Raw genomic sequence first — 22,280 nt, 5'->3', positions numbered from 1 at the left:
TTTATGTTCTTTATAATTAAACAATAATTTATTTTAATAGTTTAATTATTTGACTTACTACTACTGGTGTTTGAAACACCATTTTCACATATTTTGTATGACTGTGCCATGTAAATGAGTCCACTACCTCATTCTTCACTCGGTGTTTAGTCAGAATCGGATAGCGCGTGGGAGCTTGCGCGCGGGAGCTTGCGCGCGGGAGCTTGCGCTTTTTTTTTTTTTTTTTTAAATGAACAATTTACGTATACAAAACCACAAGGTGCGCGGGAGCTTACACTTGCTTTAGCACAAGTGGGACAATGACATTAGCAAATACTCCTACACTGACACTTTCCATTATATTACATGATCACGTGCAAATGAATTGGACTTCATGCACGGACCACAGTTGCCAATCCCCCTTTTACAAGCGATTTTGGGCTTGTTTTTCAGTAGAGTCGCTTATAAGTATTGGTAGTCGCGGGTTGCGGGTTTTTGGGCTTGTTGTTAAAGTGTTCCTCTTCCTATTGTATTGCATGTCATATTCTTGGAGCTAAAACAAAAAAGGGTCATCTATCTATAATACAAGGAATCTCTGTCTGTCTGTGTGTGTGTGTGTGTGTGTGTGTGTGTGTGTGTGTGTGTGTGTGTGTGTGTGTTCCTCAAATATCTCTGCGGATCAGGATCAGACTGACCTGAGAGTTTCAACATGGCTGCTGCGTGGTTCAGTGGTGTGCAATAAGCATTTGCTTGGACTGCAATGATAGCGTGAATAAATTATTTCATAAATGCTTTACAAATTCTGCAAGCATTGTCCACCGGAGCCACCACAGTCACGTGGGCACCGGAGCCAACCACTGCACACCGTGGCCACGTGCGCACCAGAGCCAATCACTGCAGAGCTCAAGCCCACGACATACCTTAAAAAAACAAGCGGATTTATACCTGCAGCGGCGCGAGCTGGACGGGGATTTTGCCGGCGGTTCGGTCCCATTCTGTTCTGTTCATCTAAACTGACTGTTGTGGATTATAATGAGATTAAACAGGTCCAGACTGAGTCTGTTCGGGTCTGAGGAGATCCGGAGACGCGCGGTCAACAAAGTGGGATCGGAATCTGTGGATGTTTGTGTGTAGCTAGCTGCTAGCCGCTAGCCGACCCACACGGCCTAACGTTACCTACCGAGTTGACGGAGCGGGCGCACCGGCACGTCCAAAACCGGATTTAGGGTAAATAATGTCCAACACGCTTTTTCGCGAACATTGCCGTTACGTTTGCTTTATGTCTGGTGCAGGAAGAAACAGTAAAAATGTGCTTTTGTCACGAAAGTGTCCAAGCAGCAAGTTTGGTTGTTGAGGAACAGGAAGATGTGGGAGGGACATCAGCGGGTGATTGACAGCAGCAGTGATGTGTTGGAGACAGCGACAGAGATAGCGAGTTTTGAGAGTTGAGAGATTTGTGACATATAGCGTGTTTGGAGTGTATAGTTAGTGTGTTATGTAGTGTTTGGTGTAGTGTGTTTAGTGAGTAGTGGAGTCGTGTTGTGAGGCAAACCAAGGAGGAGACGGCTGAATGTGGAACAGGCAGGAATGAGCTGAGCCCTGAGCCTGAGGCATTGCCTGCATTTAAATGTAAATAGTTACACATAGCTTTGTAAATTTCAAAAACTTATGCACCAATTTAGCAAACAACAATTTATATTTGCATTATAACTAATGCAATTGGTCCATTAAACATATTTGTGGTTTTCACAGTAAAAAAACTAACTTTTTCTACTCTGATTTTATGTTATTTTGTGATTTTAGGTCCATAGTGTTAATATAGTACCTTAAAATGAAAAAATAACTGTACAGTCACACATGTGAGGTTGTGCTAAAAATAATTACACCAAGTAAGGCAAGGTAAATAGTTTTTAAGGTGACATATAATGGTATAATCAAAAACAGCCAATTATATCCTTGACGTCCCACCTTCAAACACAGCCTCATTTGGCAATCCATGAAAAAGCTACTTAACCTCCCACTTTTCTATAGAAATACATGTTTCCTACGGGCAATGCACTAGTAACATATAAAAACAGTAATAAATACGATGATATTTCTGGATTCAGGTTGATATTTGTGTGTGTGCGCACAAGTGTTATAATCTCTCTCTCTTTTTTTTTTTTTTTTTTTTACCACGAACGGAGAAGTCGCTTGTTTTGGGCTTGTTTTCATAGGCCCGCTTGCTTGTCTCTCTCACGATATCTGGCAACACTGGCACGGACCTGTTTCACATTACTTCAACAAGGTGGACTTTTACCTTTCACAGATGGAGTCGCTGTCATCGTTCTGAAGTGTTTGAATTCACGACTAAAAAAGAGAAAACTTATTATTAACTCGTTGACAACGTTAATACATTTGCAGTCCTACTACTGGACCTTCAATGTCTCGAGCTCTGAGCAGCTAAATAAAGCTCATGGAGTGTTTTACTGTTTCCACATTAAAAGTCAACTAGCCTCCCTTCAACGGGACTTACTTGAGTCTGACAGGATGCCAGGGCAGGTTTCCATTGTTCCCGATACCCAGGTCAGGGCACACGGCCACGATACCGTTCACAATGCGGGACATTTTCATAGAGTATACAGTGAACGCGTGTGCTGTGTTTCGTCTGTTGTGTATAACCACAGCTTCCCTCCTACAACTGAGGCAGCGGAAATGACGAATTCTTCTTCTTCGTCACGTTTTACGGCAGCTGACAGTGTGTTGCATAGACACAGTAAACGGGCATAGTTGCTCGCTCTTTTCTAGAGGAAATCTCACCTCAGGGCGTTTTCACACCTATAGTTCGTTTGCTCTGGTCCGAATGAGGGACCAACTTGTTACAATGTTGCATATTGCCTCGAGTTTGGTTTGTGTTCACACAGCAGTATTTACAAGTGGACCAAAATGTGTGATGCGCGAGGAAACTGCTTTCTAATTGGTCTAAATTTCGAAAACGAGGCAGCAATTCAGCTGAATTTAGCACCGAGCAGACAGGAAGTCAAGCACTGAAACAACAACAATTTGACATCCGGTTACTTTTCAAAATAAAACACTCCGTGTTTACACCAGCACACAAATCTCAAAAAAGAGACAAACACAAGCTCTTCTTCTGAGGCCTGTACTGCGAAGGGGGCTCAACATAGCCAGGCTTTGTGCTCATGATGCAGCTCAACAAAGCCCCAAGTCCCCAAACAGAGTTAAACGGTACTGCGACGGTGGTTATCAACTTACTTTGTCAAGTCCGGTTCTCTGCTTTGTGCTCTGCGCGCGTACATGTAAAAGGGGGCGTTTGACGTCATATTATTCTACTTCCGTGCGAAAATGATCTATCCCGGGCCACATATTTTACTCAAGATGAGCAGATTCTTATTATGCAGGACTATGAAGAATTCAAGGACACAATCACGGCAAAAAGTCACACTGTCACCGCCAGTAGAGCGAGGGAGGGCTGCTGGCAGAAAATAGCTGACCGTGTAAATGCGTAAGTTAACAATGATTAATATTAAGATAAATATTATATTAAGCCCTTAGTGTTTTAATTTCTGAAAGCTCAACATTGTGCAACTTTTACATATTAACCCTCATCCATTTAAAAAATAAATACACTGAAGCAACAACTATCTTTTTTCATTTTTGAATGATGTCTATATTGTTTTCACATTTGACTGATCTCAGTAATAGAATGCGCGTGTGTGTTTTATTGAAAGCGAGGCTGAGTGTGCGTAGGCTCGGTGTTTTTTTTTTTATTATTACTGTGTCGGGATGAACAAGCAAATGTAGCGACTGTCCCTGTACAATGACAATAAAGAGCTTCCTGACAGTGAAAATCGCTCAAGCCTGTAAGATTTGTGTTTGGGTGTACACTGCCCGACAACGGGTGAAACATTGATCAGTTCATCAGTTTATTCATGGCCACATCAAAGAAATAATTAACTTTACTCCTTATCTGTGACAAATAAATACTAGGTTGGCCTAATTAATATTTCATATTGCATTTTATTAAGATGTGGAAGCAGCAGTCGGACATGGCAGCAAGTTAGAGCCAAATACAAAAACATCATTCAAAGTGTAGCCAAGCTGCCCCATCATTTTGTCAGTGTGTGTTCTTGCTCAGATTTTCTGCATCACCAACTGAATGTAAGTAGGTTCCCGTGGCAAAAAAGACGAAGGGCTACACAAACAGTTTGCCCGACAGTGAGCGCACAGCTTCTTCCAGTGGCATTCCTGACACTCGGCTCAATAAGTGAGCAAATGTACCGTATTCCCTCGGCTGAAAATCTATATCGCTCATAGAGAATTTCATCAGGAAATGCCAGCGGATCAGCGCCGCTCACGTCGCAGTGCTGCCCGAATTATTCTTGCTCCCAGGTCCACCGGGTTCTCAATGAACGGTGACGCCATCTCCGAATGAGTTACACAGTGAAACAGCGGCGCTTTTATAGCCGATTTTAAGCAGAAACTCTGAACATAACCTGGTCGGGACCAGGTTATGAGCTAAGCATAAGTTACCATGGTGATCTCGCCGGGTTAAAAGAGAGCCACCTTTGTAGTACAGGGAAGCCTGGCTTTAGACTCAACATACCTCGCTAACCCACTAAACTGGCTTCGCAGTACAGGCCTCTGATCCTTCGGTCGGGAACACTTCGTGTTGTTGTTTTTATGAAACAGACCTATAACTGCGGTCTCGAGTGATCATGTGATTATCGCGGGAACTCCTTGGCCTCGCGACGCCCGCTGCCTACCGTACTGCACCGTGTCCGACTCAAAACGCAACCGGGGGTTACCGGACGGCGGAGCAAAACACCTGGGGCCTCATGTATCAATGTTGCGTACACACAAAAACGTAGCGTACGTCATTTTCCACGCCAACGTTCAGATGTATCAAAAGTGAAATGACCGTGGAAATGTGCGGTGCCCCACGCCAGCTTCATGGCTGGCGTACGCACGTTTCTACAGCTATTGTTCCTTTGGCGACACTTAGAGGTGATGCTGGGAAACTGTTAATTATGTGAAAACAATTCATCCTCAGTGTAATGTGCACATCAGAGACACATTAATGGACAATTAACACACACGTGTTTGCAATCATATGGATGGATATAAAAGCATGCGCAAAGTGATGAAAAAATGGCATTAACAATGGCAGCCTTGGCCTTGTTAGAAGACATCGCAAATGGTTATATCAGACGTGAGAGGGTGATTAGAGAACGGGAAGATCTGTAGGCAAATGACAACAACTGGCTCATGAGTCGTTTTAGGTTGCCGAGGCCAGTGTTACTGGAGCTGTGCGCAGAGCTGCGGCCGGCCCTAGAACGAAACACAGCCAGGAGCCCGGGGTTGTCCGTGACCACACAGGTGCTGACCACTCTGGGGTTTCTGGCAACAGGAGCCTTCCAGAGGGAACTGGCCGACCGGTCAGGAGTGTGCCAGTCCACTCTGAGCCGAGCCATGCCAGCTGTGTGGGATGGGATCATAAGAATGTCATCCAGTTAATGTTCAAATAATATGTGATGCGCAAATGCAGCTCACCAACATTGTGGCAAGGTGGCCTGGTTCAATGCATGACTCGTTCATTCTTACCAATAGCATGGTTGGTAACAGGCTGGAGGCTGGCACGGTGCGCGATGGGTGGCTTCTCGGTGAGCAAATAATTTATCCGTTTAATTGCGCCCCGAATGTAAACCAGCACAATGCCCATTTGGGCACGTGCATTCAAATATGTGTATTTGTTTTTCCCTGGTGAAAATAGAGCAGCAGAGATATCAAGCCCTTTATTGTCTCCTTGTGTTCAGTATTTGTGTCAATAAACGCGTGCGTAAAGTTGGAAATGCAACACTGCAGTAGCCACGGCGCACTTCTGCAGTCATTAATATAAGTGTGATCAGTCTTGTCAATCCTTGTAATGAAGTTGTTTTGTCCTTCTGTTTGTTTCCCACTAACGGTAGCAGTTATTATTATTATTATCATATATTTCTTTTTTAAAAAAGCAATAGTGATTCAATCAAGTGGTGCATGAGCAAAGGAAACTAAATCTATTTCACATGTTGTATGCCTCCTTCATTTGACTCCTGTCCCCCCGCCCGTTGCGGTCACGCTTCTGCGGTGGGCCGAAATCCTCCGCTTCACCTTCACGTCGGACCATTTTTTAATTTTTTATTTCTGGGAGTGTGCGCTGCTCTGACCCCACAGCGTTCAGTGCCTCACACACACGCTCCCAATCACATTTCTTTTTTTGGGTGTTTATCCCTGACGAGAGGCTACCAAATAATACAGATCTTCTCAACTTTATTTAATAGAGTTTCGAGCTCAGACTCGGTGAAGTTGAGCTTCTTCCCTTTACTCATGGTGTGAATCTGATGATGTAGAGAGGGGAATCCCCGGTGCAGGCCCTATTTAAATGAATTTGCATATTTAAATGGGGGCGTGGACAGGGACAAAGGAAAAGTGCTTGGATCCATGCGTATGCACACTTTGATACATCTGATTTTTTTTGTGCATACGACAGTTTCTGGATTCTAGCGTACGCCATGTTTCAGTAAGAAATCCACGCAAGTCTTAGTATATGAGGCCCCTGATCTGGCCGTAACGCAGCGGACACTATCCAGTGGAAATTCGGGGTTAAGCACTGATGCTTCCTGCAGTTGGGTCGGATCGAGTTTGGATCATGTTCTCACCACAAACGAACTGTACCAGAGTTTGTTTGGAACCGGACCGAGACCTTGTTGAAGAGGTGGTCTCGGTCCGGTTGTTTTGGTCCGCACCCGAATGCGATTGATGTGTTCTCACCTTCCCAAACGAAGTGCACCAAGGGGGTAAACGCTCCAGGGTTCGATTTAACCGAACTAAACAAGGCAGGTGTGAAAACGCCCTCAGTTACATTAAAACACAACATGAGACCACAGCTGTAAACATAACAGGCAAACATAGAAACATAAAATCAAGAAGCAAGAGTAACTCAAAACACAACAAATTTTGGATTGTTCTTGTACTGAAGTCATATACACTACTCACAATAAGTTAGGAATATTGTTATTTACATGAGTGCTTTTCCTATTTGGTCGGAATTTTAATGAAATAAGTAAAAGTTCCCTTTGATATTACTAATAATGAATGAGAAGAAACACCATTTTCATTAGTTTAATATTTATTACCCCAAAAATGTAGACAATAACAAGGATAGCCCCAAATAACAAAAATTGACAATGTCAGTAGCGGGTGTTTCCACCATTTGCGCAATGACAGCTTGAGAGCGACGTCTCATGCTCCTCACTAGCCTCATGATGTTGTTCTGAGGCAATGCGTTCCACTCCTTCACAAGTGCTACACGCAGTTCTGCCAGGTCACGTGGGGGTGGGGTACGATCATCCAGTCTCTGCTTCAGCTGGTCCCAGACGTGCTCTATGGGGTTCAGGTCAGGGGACATTGCTGGCCATACCATATGAGGCTCTCCGACTTCCTGAAGTTGAGCTGTGACAATTCTGGCACGATGTAGTGGAGCATTATCATCCATGAATAGAAAGTTGGGGGTGTGCTGGCGGAATTGGGGGATGATGATGGGTTCTGTGATGTCTCTGAGGTAAGAACGTGCAGTGACTGAGCCATCTACAATAACCAAATCTGTTTTGCGCTGACTGGTGATGCCTGCCCAGACTGTTGCACCTCCTCCACCAAAGGGAACCCTGGGGACCATGTTGACCTCGGCGTATCGCTCACCTCGCCTTCTCCAGCAACGCTGACGACCATCATTTCTGTGCAAGGTGACCCGACACTCATCAGTGAACAGGATGGTAGTCCACTGCTGCATTGTCCAGGTCACATGGTCTTGTGCCCACTGCAAACGTTCACGGCGGTGTCTTAGTGTCAGTGGAGTCACCTGCAACGGTCGTCTGGCATTCAAGTCAAAACGGTGGAGTCGGTTTCGAATGGTTTGTCTGGAAACCCTAGTACCCCTCACATCTCGTAACTGAGCCTGCAGCTGTGTGGCAGTTGTATAACGATGTCTGAGTGCATAGGTCCTTATGTACTGGTCATCGTTGCGGTCTGTCACTCGTGGGGCTCCACTCCTGGGTCTGTCACGAACTCTGCCAGTAGTTCTGTGTCTTGATGCAAGTCTTCTGATGACACTTTGAGACACACCAAGTTCACGAGCAACATCTGACTGCCTGCCACCGACCCAAAGGTGCGCTATGGCCAGGTGGCGCTGCTCGTCCGTTAAGTGACGTCGTGTGTTCATGGCTGTTTGAATGATGAACTTGGAATGACTTACTGACAATACCAGCTTTTTATTCCCACAGAATGTTGAAATTGATGCCACATTGAAAAGGGTTGTCTTTTCGTAATTTATAATAAGACATGGATTGTGTATTAAAACATTTTTTTATACCAAAATCAAGTTAAAGTTACATTAGAAAGTAGTTTTTCTTAAGTAGGGTTAGGGTGAGGTGATTTTTGTGACACCTCACTGAATATTAGTGTTATTGAATATTTCTCCAAATAGAAATTCCCCCAAATTATGGCAAAGCACATTTTTTCCAAACAAAAAAATGTAGAATAACCAGCAGGAAACCACTGATGTGTGGAGTGATTTTGGTGACACTACACTCTGAATAATACTGAAGTTATTGAATTTTTTCTAGTTTCTCTTTTCGGTGTTGCACTTTGTAGACGGTCCCTGCGCCCTCGTCTCACAGCTGGCTGACCATACAGACCAGAGTTAATGTCCAGACACTCGTTTTGATGATAATCCGGTTCTAGCTCGTTGTCTTCCTTACTACGGTAGAAAAGAGCCGTCGTTTGTGTTTTAACAAGGTTTCACTTATGAGTTATTGATCCGGGAAGTTCGAATCTGTGAATATATTTCCAACTTTACCGGACTAAATCAGTCCACATAAGTCAGTTACGTATCATGTCAAAACCGGCTGCGCTCGCTTTCGCACCTGTGCTGCAAGTTTCGTTCTTCTGTTTTGAGACGTTGCTGCTGTTTGAGAGGCTTTCACGTGAGATCATCGTCATCGTAAGACTCGACCTGCGCGAACCGCGGACTCACTGAAGTTACTGCACTCAGGTGGCTGTAATTCAGGGCAAGCTCGCTACGCTGACCGGGCCAGGGGCACAGAGGCCCCTGTGGCCGTACGATGAGTTTTTTTTTCACGGGGCATCAAGGCCAAAGTGCGGGGCAACGGCGGCCATGAAATTCCCTCCCTGCATGCAGTTAATGCACTGTCTTTATACTTAAACGTCATCTGATCGGCCTGATGTGATCTATTTTGAGAACTCCGATCAAAACCGATAGGGGCATTATCGGCCGATTGCGATCGGTTGCCGATCGATCGGTGCATCTTTAGTCTATCACCACAATACAATTGCCTCCCTATCCCAAAACTCTCTGAAGTGAAACAAACACCGTATTTATGAAATCCACTGAGTCTCTCACAATATCCCTAACTTATTGTGAGTAGTGTATATACACAGTATAGGGTACTGGATTATCCTTTGGTAAATTACAAAGTAATAGGCCTGATTTCTATTGATGTTTCAGGTTTGCCAGCTATCTCACCTGCTTGCTTTCTGGAGTCAAATAGAACCAGCAACAAGGAGACTTGTGCGTGCTGGTACACAGCCATCCTCCAGCCAAACTGCAGCTTCTGTGAAGGCAGCTGATCCACCTTGTTGACCGGTAGGTGAAATTTATAAATCAATTTTGTTATTACAGTTTGCTATACTAACGCTTCTATACTGAAGATTTTTTACGTGTTATCACAGTCTTGGATATAACAAAAGGTAGAGTAGTAAAGAAATTAATTTTGATGCATTAGTTTTTGTGTAGTATCAGATATGAACTTTTTCACCTTAATTTACTCTTCGTGGACGTTTTTGCCACATTGACTGCCATTATAACCGTATGTTTTGATTGCAGTCATAACAGGATATGATGTGCATCAGCAACACACACTCACACAAAGAAACTATGCTGTTAAACTCCATATACAAGCCCAGAACTATAGGCTTTCTTTGCATGGTCCTGGATAGTAATTAAATGGCATAATCTGATGATCGACAGTAAAAATAACAAATTTGACCTCCTTTCAACCGGGCGGTGGGTAACATTAAAGAATATACATTATATCCTGTTATGGCTGTGCAATCAAAACATACCGTTATAATGGGAGTCAAAGGGGTAAAAAACGTGCATGAAGAGTAAATTAAGGGGAAAAAGTTCACATCTTATACCTCACAAAATGTAATGCATCAAAATTATTTTTGTTTTTACTTCTCTTTGAAATATCCATTTCATGTGACACAGTTACAGTTATGGCCAAATTACAAGTGACAAATGCCCCCTACTGGACGAAAATGTCCCCAGGGGTACCAGAGGGTTAAAAACCTTCTCTTGATCCAGATGTCTTAGTTAACTATAGACCTACATCCAACCTTCCCTACATCTCTAAAATCCTTGAGAAAGTTGTCCTAGAGCAGCTACATGAACATCTGCACAGTAACAGGCTTTCTGAAGCTTTCCAATCTGGATTTAGGACTGAAACAGCACTGGTCAAAGTCTCTAACACTCTTCTTATAGCTTTAGACAGAGGTCTTGTCTCTGTACTTGTACTTCTGGATCTCAGTGCTGCATTTGATACCATCGGTCACAGCATTTTGCTGCAGAGACTTTGTAGTTTGGCCTTGGTGTCTTGCGCTCTCCCTGTTTCCACAGATCGCTCTGGAGTTCCGTCCCTCTGCACCAACCGCTGCCTGCATCACCTCTTTTCCCCTGCTGTTAAACCGGCCAGCAATCCCTGCTCATGAAACAGTCGGCCAACCAGTACTCCCATTAAGCTGGTCTGCTTTTCCTGTATATGGCCCAGCCTGCCCACCAGAAGCGACCTTCATCAACTCTTGTTTACTGACTGAGTCCATTTCCATGTTTTCCCATATTCTGTGCTGTAAACTGTTTTCTTGTCTGTACATAACATCACGTCTGCCCCTTGTGGGATCCCTCCTCTGTGCTCACCCTGAGGTTTTTCCTGTTTTTTCTTGGTAGTTTTTCCTCCGTCGATGTGAGGCAGCCATGTCCAAACTATTCCACAAAGGGCTGATGTGGCTGCAGGTTTTCTTTTCAACCAAGCAGCAGCACACCAGACCTGACTCATTTAATCAACTGATCTCAGTCTTCAGAAAATTGATTGGTCAAACTGTGTGCTCTTGACTGGTTGGAACAAAAACTTGCAGCCACACAGCCCTTTGTGGAATAGTTTAGACATGCCTGAAGGGCATTTGTGATTAAATTGTAATCATTTGTTGTAATTTGCATTTTAATTATCTTTAGTAAAGAACACTGAGTTTGCTTATGCATGTGCTTTATAAATGAAGTTGGGGTTTTTTTTGCCAATAAAGCTTGTCCATTTGCCTCCTCCACCAGAGCCGATGCCTTCCTTTGATTGACGAGCTCTTCCTGTTCCTTGTGTATCTGTCTCTGGGCCTGAAGGAGAAGGATCTAGGTGATCGCTACAACATACATCAGTCAACAGTGAGCAGAATCTTGAAAACATGGGCAAATTTCCTGTACACTGTGCTGGGTGCTGTGGGCATATGGATGTCCTCTGACACTGTTAAAGCGATGATGCCCAATGTGTTTGGGAAGTACAGTGACACACAAGTCATAATTGACTGCACTGAATGGAGATGCCAGACACCATCATCGTTGGTGTTGCAAAGTGAACTCTTCTCGCAGTACAAATCACACACTGCCCTGAAAGGTTTAATAGGTGTGTCACCACATGGCGCGGTCACATGTGTGTCATCCCTGTACTCCGGTTCAGTCCGTGACAAAGAGCTGTTTAGGCAGTCTGGCATTATCCCTCTTCTGGACAAGGACATGGCAGTGATGGCAGACAAGGGTTTCAGGATTGATGACATTGTGCCGTGCAAAGTTTATAGGCCACCTTTCCTGAGCAAAAAATCACAGCTGTCCCATAATGAAGTGATGGAAACCCAGGAAATAGCCTGGTTAAGGGTACATGTGGAGAGAGCAATCAGAAGAATCAAAGAGAATAAGCTGTTTGAAACAGTTATTCCTCTAACAATTTCTGGCAGCATTAACCAGCTTTTTGCAGTAGCCTGCCTCTTGGCAAATTATCAGAACAAGCCACTGGTAAAGGCTTGGGCCAAAGATCTAGTGCAGTGTTAATAAGTCCACGCGATGTAATGGACATCCAGTAGAAGCTTGGCATGGACCTGAGCTCTGACACATGTTGATCTCTGAAATCCCTATTAGACAACTCTGTAGCTGAAGATTGTTTAACCCTTTGACAGATGTGTTTGAGGTCTTTTGAGATAACCGTTCCACAGTTTCAGTAATTTTAGAAACGGTTCAAAGAGGTGGCAGCTGTTATTGAGACGGTGTGATTGTAGTGGCAAATATAAACTGGGTCATGATCATGCATATAAATTTTATTTGAGAAATACACCTTCTAACAGTGAATATGAGCCTGATGTAAGACCAAGGTCAGATACTCCCTTTATAATAACAGGGCTGGAGTGAGGAAGCAACAGGTGACGCCGCAGCCCACCCAAGGCCAAGATAGAGGCCTGGGTAAGACACTTTGCAGCCATTAGGGAAGATATTAAATAATATTAAGATGATAGTCTCGTGTGATCATGACGAGGGGGGTGGTCCAAGAAGGGGCGTTGGTGACACTGACCCCAGGTATAAAAGGGGGTGATCCGGGGAGATTTCTCAGTTGTTCGGGATACCTAATGGATTTATAACTTCTCTTGGAATAAACACCTTTTTGACTGAAGACCTGCTGCCTCGCCTCTGATTTGGACTTAGGCTCTGGAGTAAATTTTGGGACTTAGTCTCTGGAGCGATTTTGGGACTTAGGTTCTGAGCGGATTTCACCTCTGGTCTGGACTTAGGTTCTGAGTGGATTTCTCCTCTCAGTTGGATCTAAAATCTGGGCTGTTTTTCCTTTAATTTGGATTTTAACCTTCAAGTGGATTTACTGGGCCTGATTGTGGAATAATTTGACGGATAAGGATGGTAGTCTCCCACTACATATTGGTCTCCAGTTCACATGTGGCCACTGGAGGAGCAGATTGTTGTTGCCTGGTGTTTGTCTCTCAGCTGTTGCACAATGTTGATACAAATTACTGCAAATGTCATTTGTCAGTTTGTCAGGACGCTCCACACCAAGGCGCAGAGCCCCCTAGCCACCCAGGCCGGAGCCGTCCACAGGACAGCACTGTCAACAACTCCCAGTCTGGTAGGCCCCCATGAGGAAACACTGGAGCTAAAAACTGAGGGACTAAAACAGTAAAATAAGATAAAATGTATAAAATGAGGATACAAACATAAAGAGGAGTAAGAGCACAAAAGCATTTAAAAGACAATGACAGTGCATTAACAACAAATACATTCCTATGGCACACTGTAAAACATGAACATGAACACAGTTAACATAACCTATTAGAGACTTTGTATTTACAATTATTAGGAGCAGCCATGTCAGATGTAACAACTAATTTAACAACAGGTACTTCTGCATGTACACATGGAAGTAGTACTGGTCCACATTCTCTCTAATGACTGCTGTCATATTCCCATCAACATGGATGCACTGCACCAGCATATCCTCCTGTGCAAAAACCACAAAGTCACACCATTCCAGGCCAGTGATCAACAGTTGACCCTGCACCTGCCAATAGTATGCATGGCTTTCCCGCAAAGACAAAGAGCCATATTTCATTTGCAAGTACTTGCAATCCACATAGTTCTTAACATTTGGACACTTAACCTCTACCAGTCCATCTGGTGAGGCTCCAAGCCAAGGGGCGTCAGGGTGGATGACAAGGCCGCAGGGTGTATAGTTGAGGTTCTTCATCCGGCAGTACTCCCTGATTGCTTCAAATTCCATGTCTGCACCTATTCAGAGAACATTTTAATGAGGCTTCATGAAACGCATAATCAATACCCATTTTACAGTTAAGACACTTCTACAACTCTAACATAAGTTAAAAGTGTTAACTGTAACTGTGTTTAATGGCAAAACTGAACAGAAGGTTTAGGGTTATTTAACACACCTCTCCTCATCTCTCCCGTCTGTCTCGTTCCTTTAAGGATTCTCTCTGCCAGAGACTCCGCGGAGCTCACTCCCCTCACAAAGCAGACCTCCCGAAAATGCGAGGAGGTGATCCTCGGTTTGCGAAGGAGATGCCACTCCTGGCTGGCTGCCTGATCTCTGGTTGTTGCCTCAATTTTGAGGGCCATATCTTGTGTGACCATTATACTTGTAATGTGCAGGTCCTCCTTCTCATTACACACATGAACACACCGTCTTGGAGAGAGTCTGTAGTCCTCCCGTGGCATTGCTGGATAAGGTGGCACAGCCTTGTGAATGGTGATTATTTTGGAGGGTACCACAGGTTGTTGGTATGACAGCACACTCCCTTTTTGTGCCAGCCCAAACACTGTTTCCACCAAGGTTTTCTCCACTGTGATGCCCATTGTTGCTGCCAGAGGTTTTTCCAAGACATCGAAATCTTGGTAAGTATCACCAATGTTGAGCAGAGACATCTCCAGCAGGTCACCTACCACACCCTTGTAGAGTATGCTCCTGTGAAAGACAATAATACTGTTAAGCATCCAGTCACGTAGGAATGCATAAATGCGATAGAAAACACTGTGCTCACTGGCATTACTGCCTACTTTTTAAATGTTTTTTTTATCAAACCTTTATTTATCCAGGTAAAGCCATTAAGATCAAATTCTTATTTACAATGGCCACCTGGCAAAAGGCAACTTTAAACTGAACATGTTTTTTTCACTGCCATTTTCACTGTCTTCATTGTCTAAGTATGTATGTCTTACACAGGGTTGTGTTTTTGTTCAAAACCCGGTAAAAACATATTAGTGACAGCTATATAAAAATGACATATCGCTAAGTTACTCACCTGATACCTCCTTCTGTCCGTCTGTTTTGCTTTGGTCTTGTAACGACCACTTTTTCTATTGGCACTGGTTTCAGTCCCTTACAAAAGACACACAAAAAGAAGAAATCAAAAGAAATCAAAATACACACAAACATGAAGAATAAACATCAACAATAAGAGAAAAGACAAGAAAATTGAAATATAAAAGGAAACATTATACAAATGATCTAGAATAAATAATCACTCTAATATTTATAGTTTATAATCCATCTTATCACTTGTACCAAGATCACAAGGACTACAATGAGTAGTGATAATAAAACCTACAAGTTGAATATGACTGACTGTTGTCCCATTGTCTACACTTAAATATCTCACATAGCAAGAATATTACACTGATTACATGTCTTAACCCTTACTGCTGTTCTGGGCTTGTGCCACTGCTGCTCTGCCTCAGTGCAGCTGTGGACGGGGGGCACAACCTGCATTTTAAGCTCTGAATAATGCGCTGTTTGAAACAGCAGAGCAACTGTGTGATTACACAAAGCAGTGCCAGCAACGCATGAGCAGTGATTTGCCGCCATTTCAACCGGCTCTGAGTCCTGAAGCACTACCTGTACAAAGCAGATGAAGAGAAGTTTTTATAAACATACACACTGATCTTGGTATCCAACTTTATTGGTGGTCCAAACAGATACCACCGTTTTAAGTCTAGTCAGGACACTGGGTGAAGTTCATCTATGAAAAAGCAACACTACAATATAGCATAACAGAGGGATTATCTGGGGAGGCCTGGGGCCCGTTGCACAAAACTAGGATAAGGGATTAAGCCAGGATATCTTGGTTATCCTGGCTCAACTTATCAGTGATCCGGTTGCACAAAAGTGGGATAGGGGGCAGTAGGATATGTTATGGTATAAGTTACAATGGAGATTTATTCTGTGGAGCTAGCCTGCTCCAGACCAGGCTAAGTTCCAGGATCTATTTAATCTCATCCCTTATCTCAGTCAGCAGTCACCACAAATGGAAACCAATAGTTATTCCACTGCCCACTACACATTGTTATCACATATACCTAGACCCACTGTCATTGTTTAAAGGTTTGTGATTATTAATTTCAATGATTTTGGATAAATAATGATTTTAGATGATGTTGCTATCATTAGATAATTTACAGTTTCCCATAGACTATAAGGCTATATATAAAATGACGGAATATTAGGGCCACAGAGAAAGAAAAAAAAAATTCACAGACTTCCGAGAATAAAGTCATAATATTGTAACCCGTTGTTTTAGAGGAGGAGAGTTGTTAAAATGAGGGCTGTGGAGCATTTCGTGGAATTGTACTTCAGTATAGGTTTCACAAACAAAGAGATACTTAATCTTTTGGCACATCAGCATCACATTGTCATAAGTATTAGGACTTTAAAAAGAATATGCAAGAAAATGCATCTTTTACGCAGAAAGAACCAGTCTCATAAATGTATGACTTTTTCTTTCTTCCTCAGTGTGGCCCTAATACTCCGTCGTATAAAATACACATCCCATATAAATATAAATACAGATCAAAGTGTAACATTATGTTCCTTTATTGAATAAGGACAAAGCAAAACAGGTAAACCATCAGCTCCTTTCAAAACTGAAGTCACACAGTGACTCTACAAGATGGGAAGCACAGAATCAAAGCATATTATACAACACAAGGATAAATACACATTCAAAGGTCTGTATATAATACACCCCGCATGTCTGCACACTGAAATAAATGCAGGACAAATCCATACACATCAAATGAACAGACAAATGAATGGATGCAGTAGCCTCCCTGCAAGCTTCAGTATACAGCACAAACATCATAAGCCCAATCAATTTAAATAAAATAAAATAAAAAAAACACACAAATTCCTCTACCACTGCAGGACATATTTAACTGAAATTTAAAGCATGCATATTAACTAAAATAATTTAACACATATTGGTCCCTCACTCGCCATTGTCAGAGCAGAAAGGAACACACCATTTTGGGCCTTCATATAGGCTATTGGCTCACTTGACTTTACGAGGATTGACCTTTTATTTTTTTATTTAAGATGTGTCATCTTCTTGGAGCTGGGGGAGGAAAGGAGAATAATGATTAATACATTTGTGTTACAGTCAGCATACAGTGTGCATTGAAGGCATAACTCACCTCCCGCTCAAGTTTTTTGATTTCAAGGTCCAATTTTCTAATTGTCTTCTTTTTTTATTTTGGACTCCAGTGCAAGGTTTTCCATCTTTTTCTTCTTGTACTGCATATCTATATCTGCCAGTTGTATTTGGCGCCGGAGGTGGTTATTATTAGTGTGAATGCTGCAAGCATTCACACTATTGTTCTTCTGGAATTTATTAAAACCAAATGTTCATTTAAACCATTCAAACATCAAAATGTTCTGCTTTTTAAGGACATGGCTGCTATTACTTTTGGCTTTTTTTACTATTATACTTTTGGAAATATTCAGCTTTTAATGCAAAATTTTTCCCATTCATCCTTATGGGGATTTTTCAAATTTCATTCTGCTATAACTTCAGCATACCTTCAGCTATTTAAACCATTCAACCATTAAAATGTTCAGCTTTTTAAGCTCTTTCAACCTTCTGCTTTTCAACTTTTCAACTTTTTCAGCTATTCAGCTTTTTCCCAAAAAATTTTAACATTGCAGCAGATGGGAAAAGCTTCAAATCCTCTTCAAAACTCATCGACTTTCAGCCTCTTCTTGTTCCTCATACGTTGAGCGAGAGACACCATTCAAACTTTAAATGAATCACAAGACCTTGAACTATTGACCTTGTATTCAGTTTTTAAAATTCTTGTACGATTTTGAAATGGTCGCAGTTTTAGTTTTAAGGATTTTAAGCCCGTCTTCTGAGTTTATAATGGGTGTGTAATGCGTGAGCTAGAGTGCGTGACATCATCAACTGCCGCACCCCAGAGTGAGGAGCAGCTCCGAAAACTGGATTTTTCTTTGTTTCAGCTTGATTTGGATCCCAAATCTTGTACTTGACATAGACAATATAGGCATATAAATGTAGGAAATCTTGTTGGGTTTCAGTTGATGGTCTCATTTCAGCTGTAGGACTTACGGTTTTGGATTTAGAAGCCCGAGAGTGACAAGCACTCCTGAATCTTCCCCATAAGCCGCAATGTTAATTTCGAGCCAAAATTTCTGAAGGATCGCAGATGGTACATGTTTTGTCTCTCGCTCCTGTGCCCTCATTATGCACTCTACAGAAAAATGACATGAGTGCGTTCAGCAATGTCTCCTGTAACTCAACATGTAGCATGTTTTGCCGATAATTATAACAGTTTTCCCAAAAATCGCAGGAGTTTGGCAGGCATTTTCCCATTCATTCCTCATGGGGACATTTTCGTCTGTGTTTCTGCTCCTGCTGCAGCATGTCTGCAGCCATTTGAAGCTCTTTCTGCCTTTAACTTCTCAGCTTTCAGCCTTTTTTCACCTTTTTAACCTCTTTCTGCCCTCTTACTCTACAACTTTTTAGCCTTTTTTTTCACATTTTTAAGCTCATTCCGCCCTCTTACTCTACAGCTGTTCATATGTTTTCACCTTTTAACCTCTTCCATGCCTATAACTCTACTGCTTGTCATCCTTTATTCACTTTTTTAACCTCTTCAGCCCTCTTATTCTACAGCTTTTCATCCTTTATTCACCTTTTTAACCTCTTCCAGCCCTCTTATTCTACAGCTTTTCATCCTTTATTCACCTTTTTAACCTCTCCCAGCCCTCTTACTCTACCGCTGTTCATATGTTTTCACCTTTTAACCTCTTCCAGGCCTCTTACTCTACTGCTTCTCATCCTTTATTCACCTTTTTAACCTCTTCCAGCCCTCTTAATCTGGAGATTTTCATATTCTTTTCACCTTTTTAACCTCTTCCAACCCTCTTAAGGCAGGAACACACCAGCCCAACCGTTGGACGTCTGAAGCGTTTGGAGAGACTCGGACGAGGTCGGGAACAAATATGTTTGGTGTGTTCAGCTCTGTCGGAAGCTTTCGGAGCCGCGCGGACGTTGTCGGATCCGACTGAGCATGCGAAGTCTGAGGAGGAGGGCCGTCGGACGTCTGAGCCATTGGATCCTCTGATTGGTTGTGTGCCAGCTGAATGGCCGTTCTGATTGGCGGTGTGCTAGCGAATCAGCGCGGTGTGTGGGAGGGACGGAATACTGTGTGCGCTTTGTTTTTCAATGCACTCCGTTCCGTCATTCCCCGTTTTCATGTTTTGCAGTAGTGGCACCAGACTAGTTGTTATGTCCGTTCAGGACGAATTAATTTGTGTTCGTCTGGTAATGCCTCGCTGCATGTTTAGTATGCAGCTGTTTTTAGCGGAAATAGTTAAGTTTCGTTTTGAACGAAAGTAAAGAGAGTTGCGTGCACAAGCCTCTCGTTTACAACTCACAACACAAGCGCCACCCGCTTATTGCATCTCGCGCAAGCGCAGAACGTACACGCTACTGTGGAGTAGGCTGCACGTCGAAGCGGTGTGTTCAATGCAACTTTTCTGCCGAACGGGTCAGACAAGAGACAACAGAGTGGTCGGATAAGGCAGTTGGACGTCTGGGCGGTGTGTGGGGGCCTTTACTCTACATCTTTTTACCTTTTCATCCTTTTCTCACCTATTGAGCTCTTTCACCCTTAAACTTTTTTGCCTTTTCATCCTTTTTTCACCTTTTTAACCTCTTCCAGCCCTCTTACTCTACAGCTTTTCATCCTTTATTCACCTTTTTAACCTCTTCCAGCCCTCTTACTTTACAGCTTTTCATATGTTTTCACCTTTTTAACCTCTTCCAGCCCTCTTACTCTACAGCTTTTCATCCTTTTTCACATTTTTAAACTTTTTTGGTCCTCGTCAGCCTTTAACTTTTCACCTTTTTGCCTTCTTTCACCTTTTTAAGCTCTTTTAGCCCCGTTACTCTACAGCTTTTTAGCCTTTTTAGATATTCATCTTTCTGCCTTTTCAACTCCTTTAAACATTCAACTTAATGTTCAGCTTGAGAAACTGTTCAGCTATCAAAATGTTCAACTGTGTTAGCCCATTAAACCTATTACCTTCAAACCTTCCTGCCTTACCAGCTCTTTCAAATATTCATCTTTCTGCATTTTCAACTTTTTCATACATTCAGCTTTATATTCAGCTAGATAAGCTGTTTTGCTATCAAAATGTTCAGCTTTGCTAGCCCATTCAACCCATTATTTTTAAGCCTTCCTGCCTTTTCAGCTTTTGAAAAATTCTGCTTTTTCTGCAAATTCCCGACCATTCAACCTTATAGTTTTATGCATTTTCGGCAGTACGTTCAGCAGATTTCGCTTCAGTCTTCAGCATTCACACTGTATTTTCGTAGGAAATGCAAATTTTTCTAGTTATTAATATTATTAGCTCATCTATTTATCAAAGAGTTATATAGTCTGATGGAGTTACATTTACACAGTTTCACTCATATATGCAGTCCATTTCCATAAAAATGTAACTGATTCATAATCAGAGTACAACTGCATTTTTGGAGATGTGAATTAACTATTTGGATTGTAATTGTGATGTTTCAGCGGAGCGGTGAGTGTGTAATTCTGCACTACTTACGCATTCAGGCAGTCAGCAATACTTTGACACACTTTTTCTCTTTGCTTTATCACTGTGGCGGTGTTCCCTTTCTTTTTAATTATATCTTTTACCTCCTCGTATGCCTCCATGAGGATTTCTGCCTCCGGCAGGGAAAAGTAAGCTGCCCTACTTGCCATGGTGAATCAGTGAATCTGTGATCGGTGGCGGGGTCTATTTAAGGGAGCCGTGAGCGTGCACTTATCCAGGATTGGTTTTACCTGGCTTGATGAATCAGTGTCTGCTCATCCTGGCTTGGTCTTTGTGCAACCAATTAAGCCTGGACGCTCTTGTTTTGGATTCATTGAGCTCAGCTCAGTCACTTATCCTGGATGTCTTAATCCTACTTTTGTGCAACGGGCCCCAGGTGTTGAATAACATGAATTTCCTGGTGGAAACATTCTACAATAAACTTAGAATTAACTAAACCCAATGACCTTACTATCCTCTTCTTTTACACAGAGGAAAGTCTTGCTGCTTTTGTCAGTCTTGTCTTGAGAAAAATAAGTGGGCTCTTACTTAATTCTGACCTTGAAGTTACAATTTACAAACACTGAAATCTCGGGTTGATATTATAAATTGATATTATATTCCCGATATTAAATCTCCCTAAATTTTGAAAAGGACAAATGGGCAAGACATCTTACTTTGCATTTTCCTTTCCTCTGACAATAGATTAACAACAGTGAAACTGGCACAACTGTGCATGCATTTATCAAGCCTCTCAGAATACAGCTCTCGCTTTTCTGATTAAGGTGATGTCAAGGACCTGGTCATACTTACTGACTGCATTACTTTTGCTCATACTCTGGCAGGCTTGATAGATAATGTCCCTGAACTGGAACAAACAGAAACTTGAACAACTATAACAGAACACCCAAACCACCCCTCTTATTACTGTCAGGGAATGTGGCTTCTCACTGTTCCTCATGGATCTGTGACAGGCTGTCCTAACACTAACAGCACCAGTACCAGTACCAGTAAATCTGCGTACTTAGTAAGTGTGGATAGTGTACTACGTTTAAGTGTACTCATGGAAGTATGGATATCGGAACACAACAAGGGTCTGCACACTTCGAGTGCGCATTTGAAGTGCGATACGTCACTATTCCGCGGCGAAGGGTGTCCCAATTCAAAGTGTTCTCATAATGCACCCCACAAATGCGCACTCCTTTTACCGAGTTTTTCGAGTGTGCACCGCTACTACACTTTGTGGTCTCACATATCCCAAGATTCATCGCGCACCCGAAGAGAATAAATAAATAAATAAATAATGGCGACCTCAAGTGGCGCAGATCTCGTATTTAAATGTAAGTATTGGGTTTATACTCGGGTTTTTACTCCTTTGAACATCCAACGCCAGATATGTTAAACTTCAAAGGACATTAAAACCTCCACATTTCAGTTAAAATACGTTGGTAATGCTCAGCTTAATCCCTTTGGAAGTAAAGCCTTAAAAGCCTTCACTTTCAAACGTAAGACGTTCAGAGGTTGACTTGTATTTTATATCTTATTGTGATTGTGGAGATGTTAGAGACTATCTTTACTTCATGTACATAAATGGACCAAGATGAACAGATTCAGATCAGGCTGCGATCCCTGCTTTATTTCAGACCGTAACACTGTAAAGTCTAGTTAAACGTTAGAATTGAATAAAGAGCTAAGTTTAGGATTATCCTCGATAATTAGGATATTATTATCCTC

General features: G+C 42.4%; 1 protein-coding gene and 2 long non-coding RNA genes across 5 annotated transcripts; 1 reads left to right on the top strand and 2 right to left on the bottom strand.

Annotated features, from left to right (window-relative positions):
* Window positions 1-2,109: 2,109 nt before the first annotated feature.
* Window positions 2,110-2,859, bottom strand: LOC115582091 (uncharacterized). The gene is made up of 2 exons (XR_003984130.1): window positions 2,495-2,859; window positions 2,110-2,328 (listed from the first exon to the last, which is right to left on the bottom strand). It is a non-coding gene; the product is annotated as an uncharacterized LOC115582091 (long non-coding RNA).
* Window positions 2,860-3,422: 563 nt separating this feature from the next.
* Window positions 3,423-12,797, top strand: LOC115580977 (uncharacterized). Its single transcript, XR_003983967.1, has 2 exons — window positions 3,423-3,481; window positions 9,539-12,797. It is a non-coding gene; the product is annotated as an uncharacterized LOC115580977 (long non-coding RNA).
* A 130-nt stretch (window positions 12,798-12,927) lies between these two features.
* On the bottom strand, window positions 12,928-21,897 carry LOC115580976 (uncharacterized). Of its 3 annotated transcripts, none has more exons than XM_030415741.1 (5): window positions 20,651-21,897; window positions 15,348-17,037; window positions 14,950-15,026; window positions 14,080-14,612; window positions 12,928-13,921 (listed from the first exon to the last, which is right to left on the bottom strand). In XM_030415741.1, exons 2-5 carry the CDS (start codon window positions 15,510-15,512, stop codon window positions 13,518-13,520), a joined length of 1,179 nt encoding a protein of 392 aa, XP_030271601.1. In that variant the 5' UTR covers window positions 15,513-17,037; window positions 20,651-21,897; the 3' UTR covers window positions 12,928-13,517. The 3 variants fall into 3 exon arrangements, with proteins under 3 accessions (XP_030271601.1, XP_030271600.1, XP_030271599.1); XM_030415740.1 differs by lacking the exon at window positions 20,651-21,897 and adding an exon at window positions 17,117-17,360; XM_030415739.1 differs by lacking the exon at window positions 20,651-21,897 and having other exon boundaries at window positions 15,348-17,360.
* Between the last annotated feature and the right edge of the window lie 383 nt (window positions 21,898-22,280).

Source organism: Sparus aurata, chromosome 5 (genome assembly GCF_900880675.1).
Source record: "Sparus aurata chromosome 5, fSpaAur1.1, whole genome shotgun sequence".
Taxonomy (NCBI): domain Eukaryota; kingdom Metazoa; phylum Chordata; class Actinopteri; order Spariformes; family Sparidae; genus Sparus; species Sparus aurata.
This window is presented reverse-complemented; position numbering and strand designations above follow the sequence as displayed.

Excerpts from the sequence above, each read along its gene's own strand:
- LOC115580976 (XM_030415741.1), bottom strand. The coding sequence starts at position 15,512 with ATGGCGGCAAATCACTGCTCATGCGTTGCTGGCACTGCTTTGTGTAAT. Across the intron at positions 15,027-15,347 it reads GGCACAAGCCCAGAACAGCA|GGACTGAAACCAGTGCCAAT; the intron begins GTAAGGGTTAAG and ends GTCTTTTGTAAG. Across the intron at positions 14,613-14,949 it reads CGGACAGAAGGAGGTATCAG|GAGCATACTCTACAAGGGTG; the intron begins GTGAGTAACTTA and ends TGTCTTTCACAG.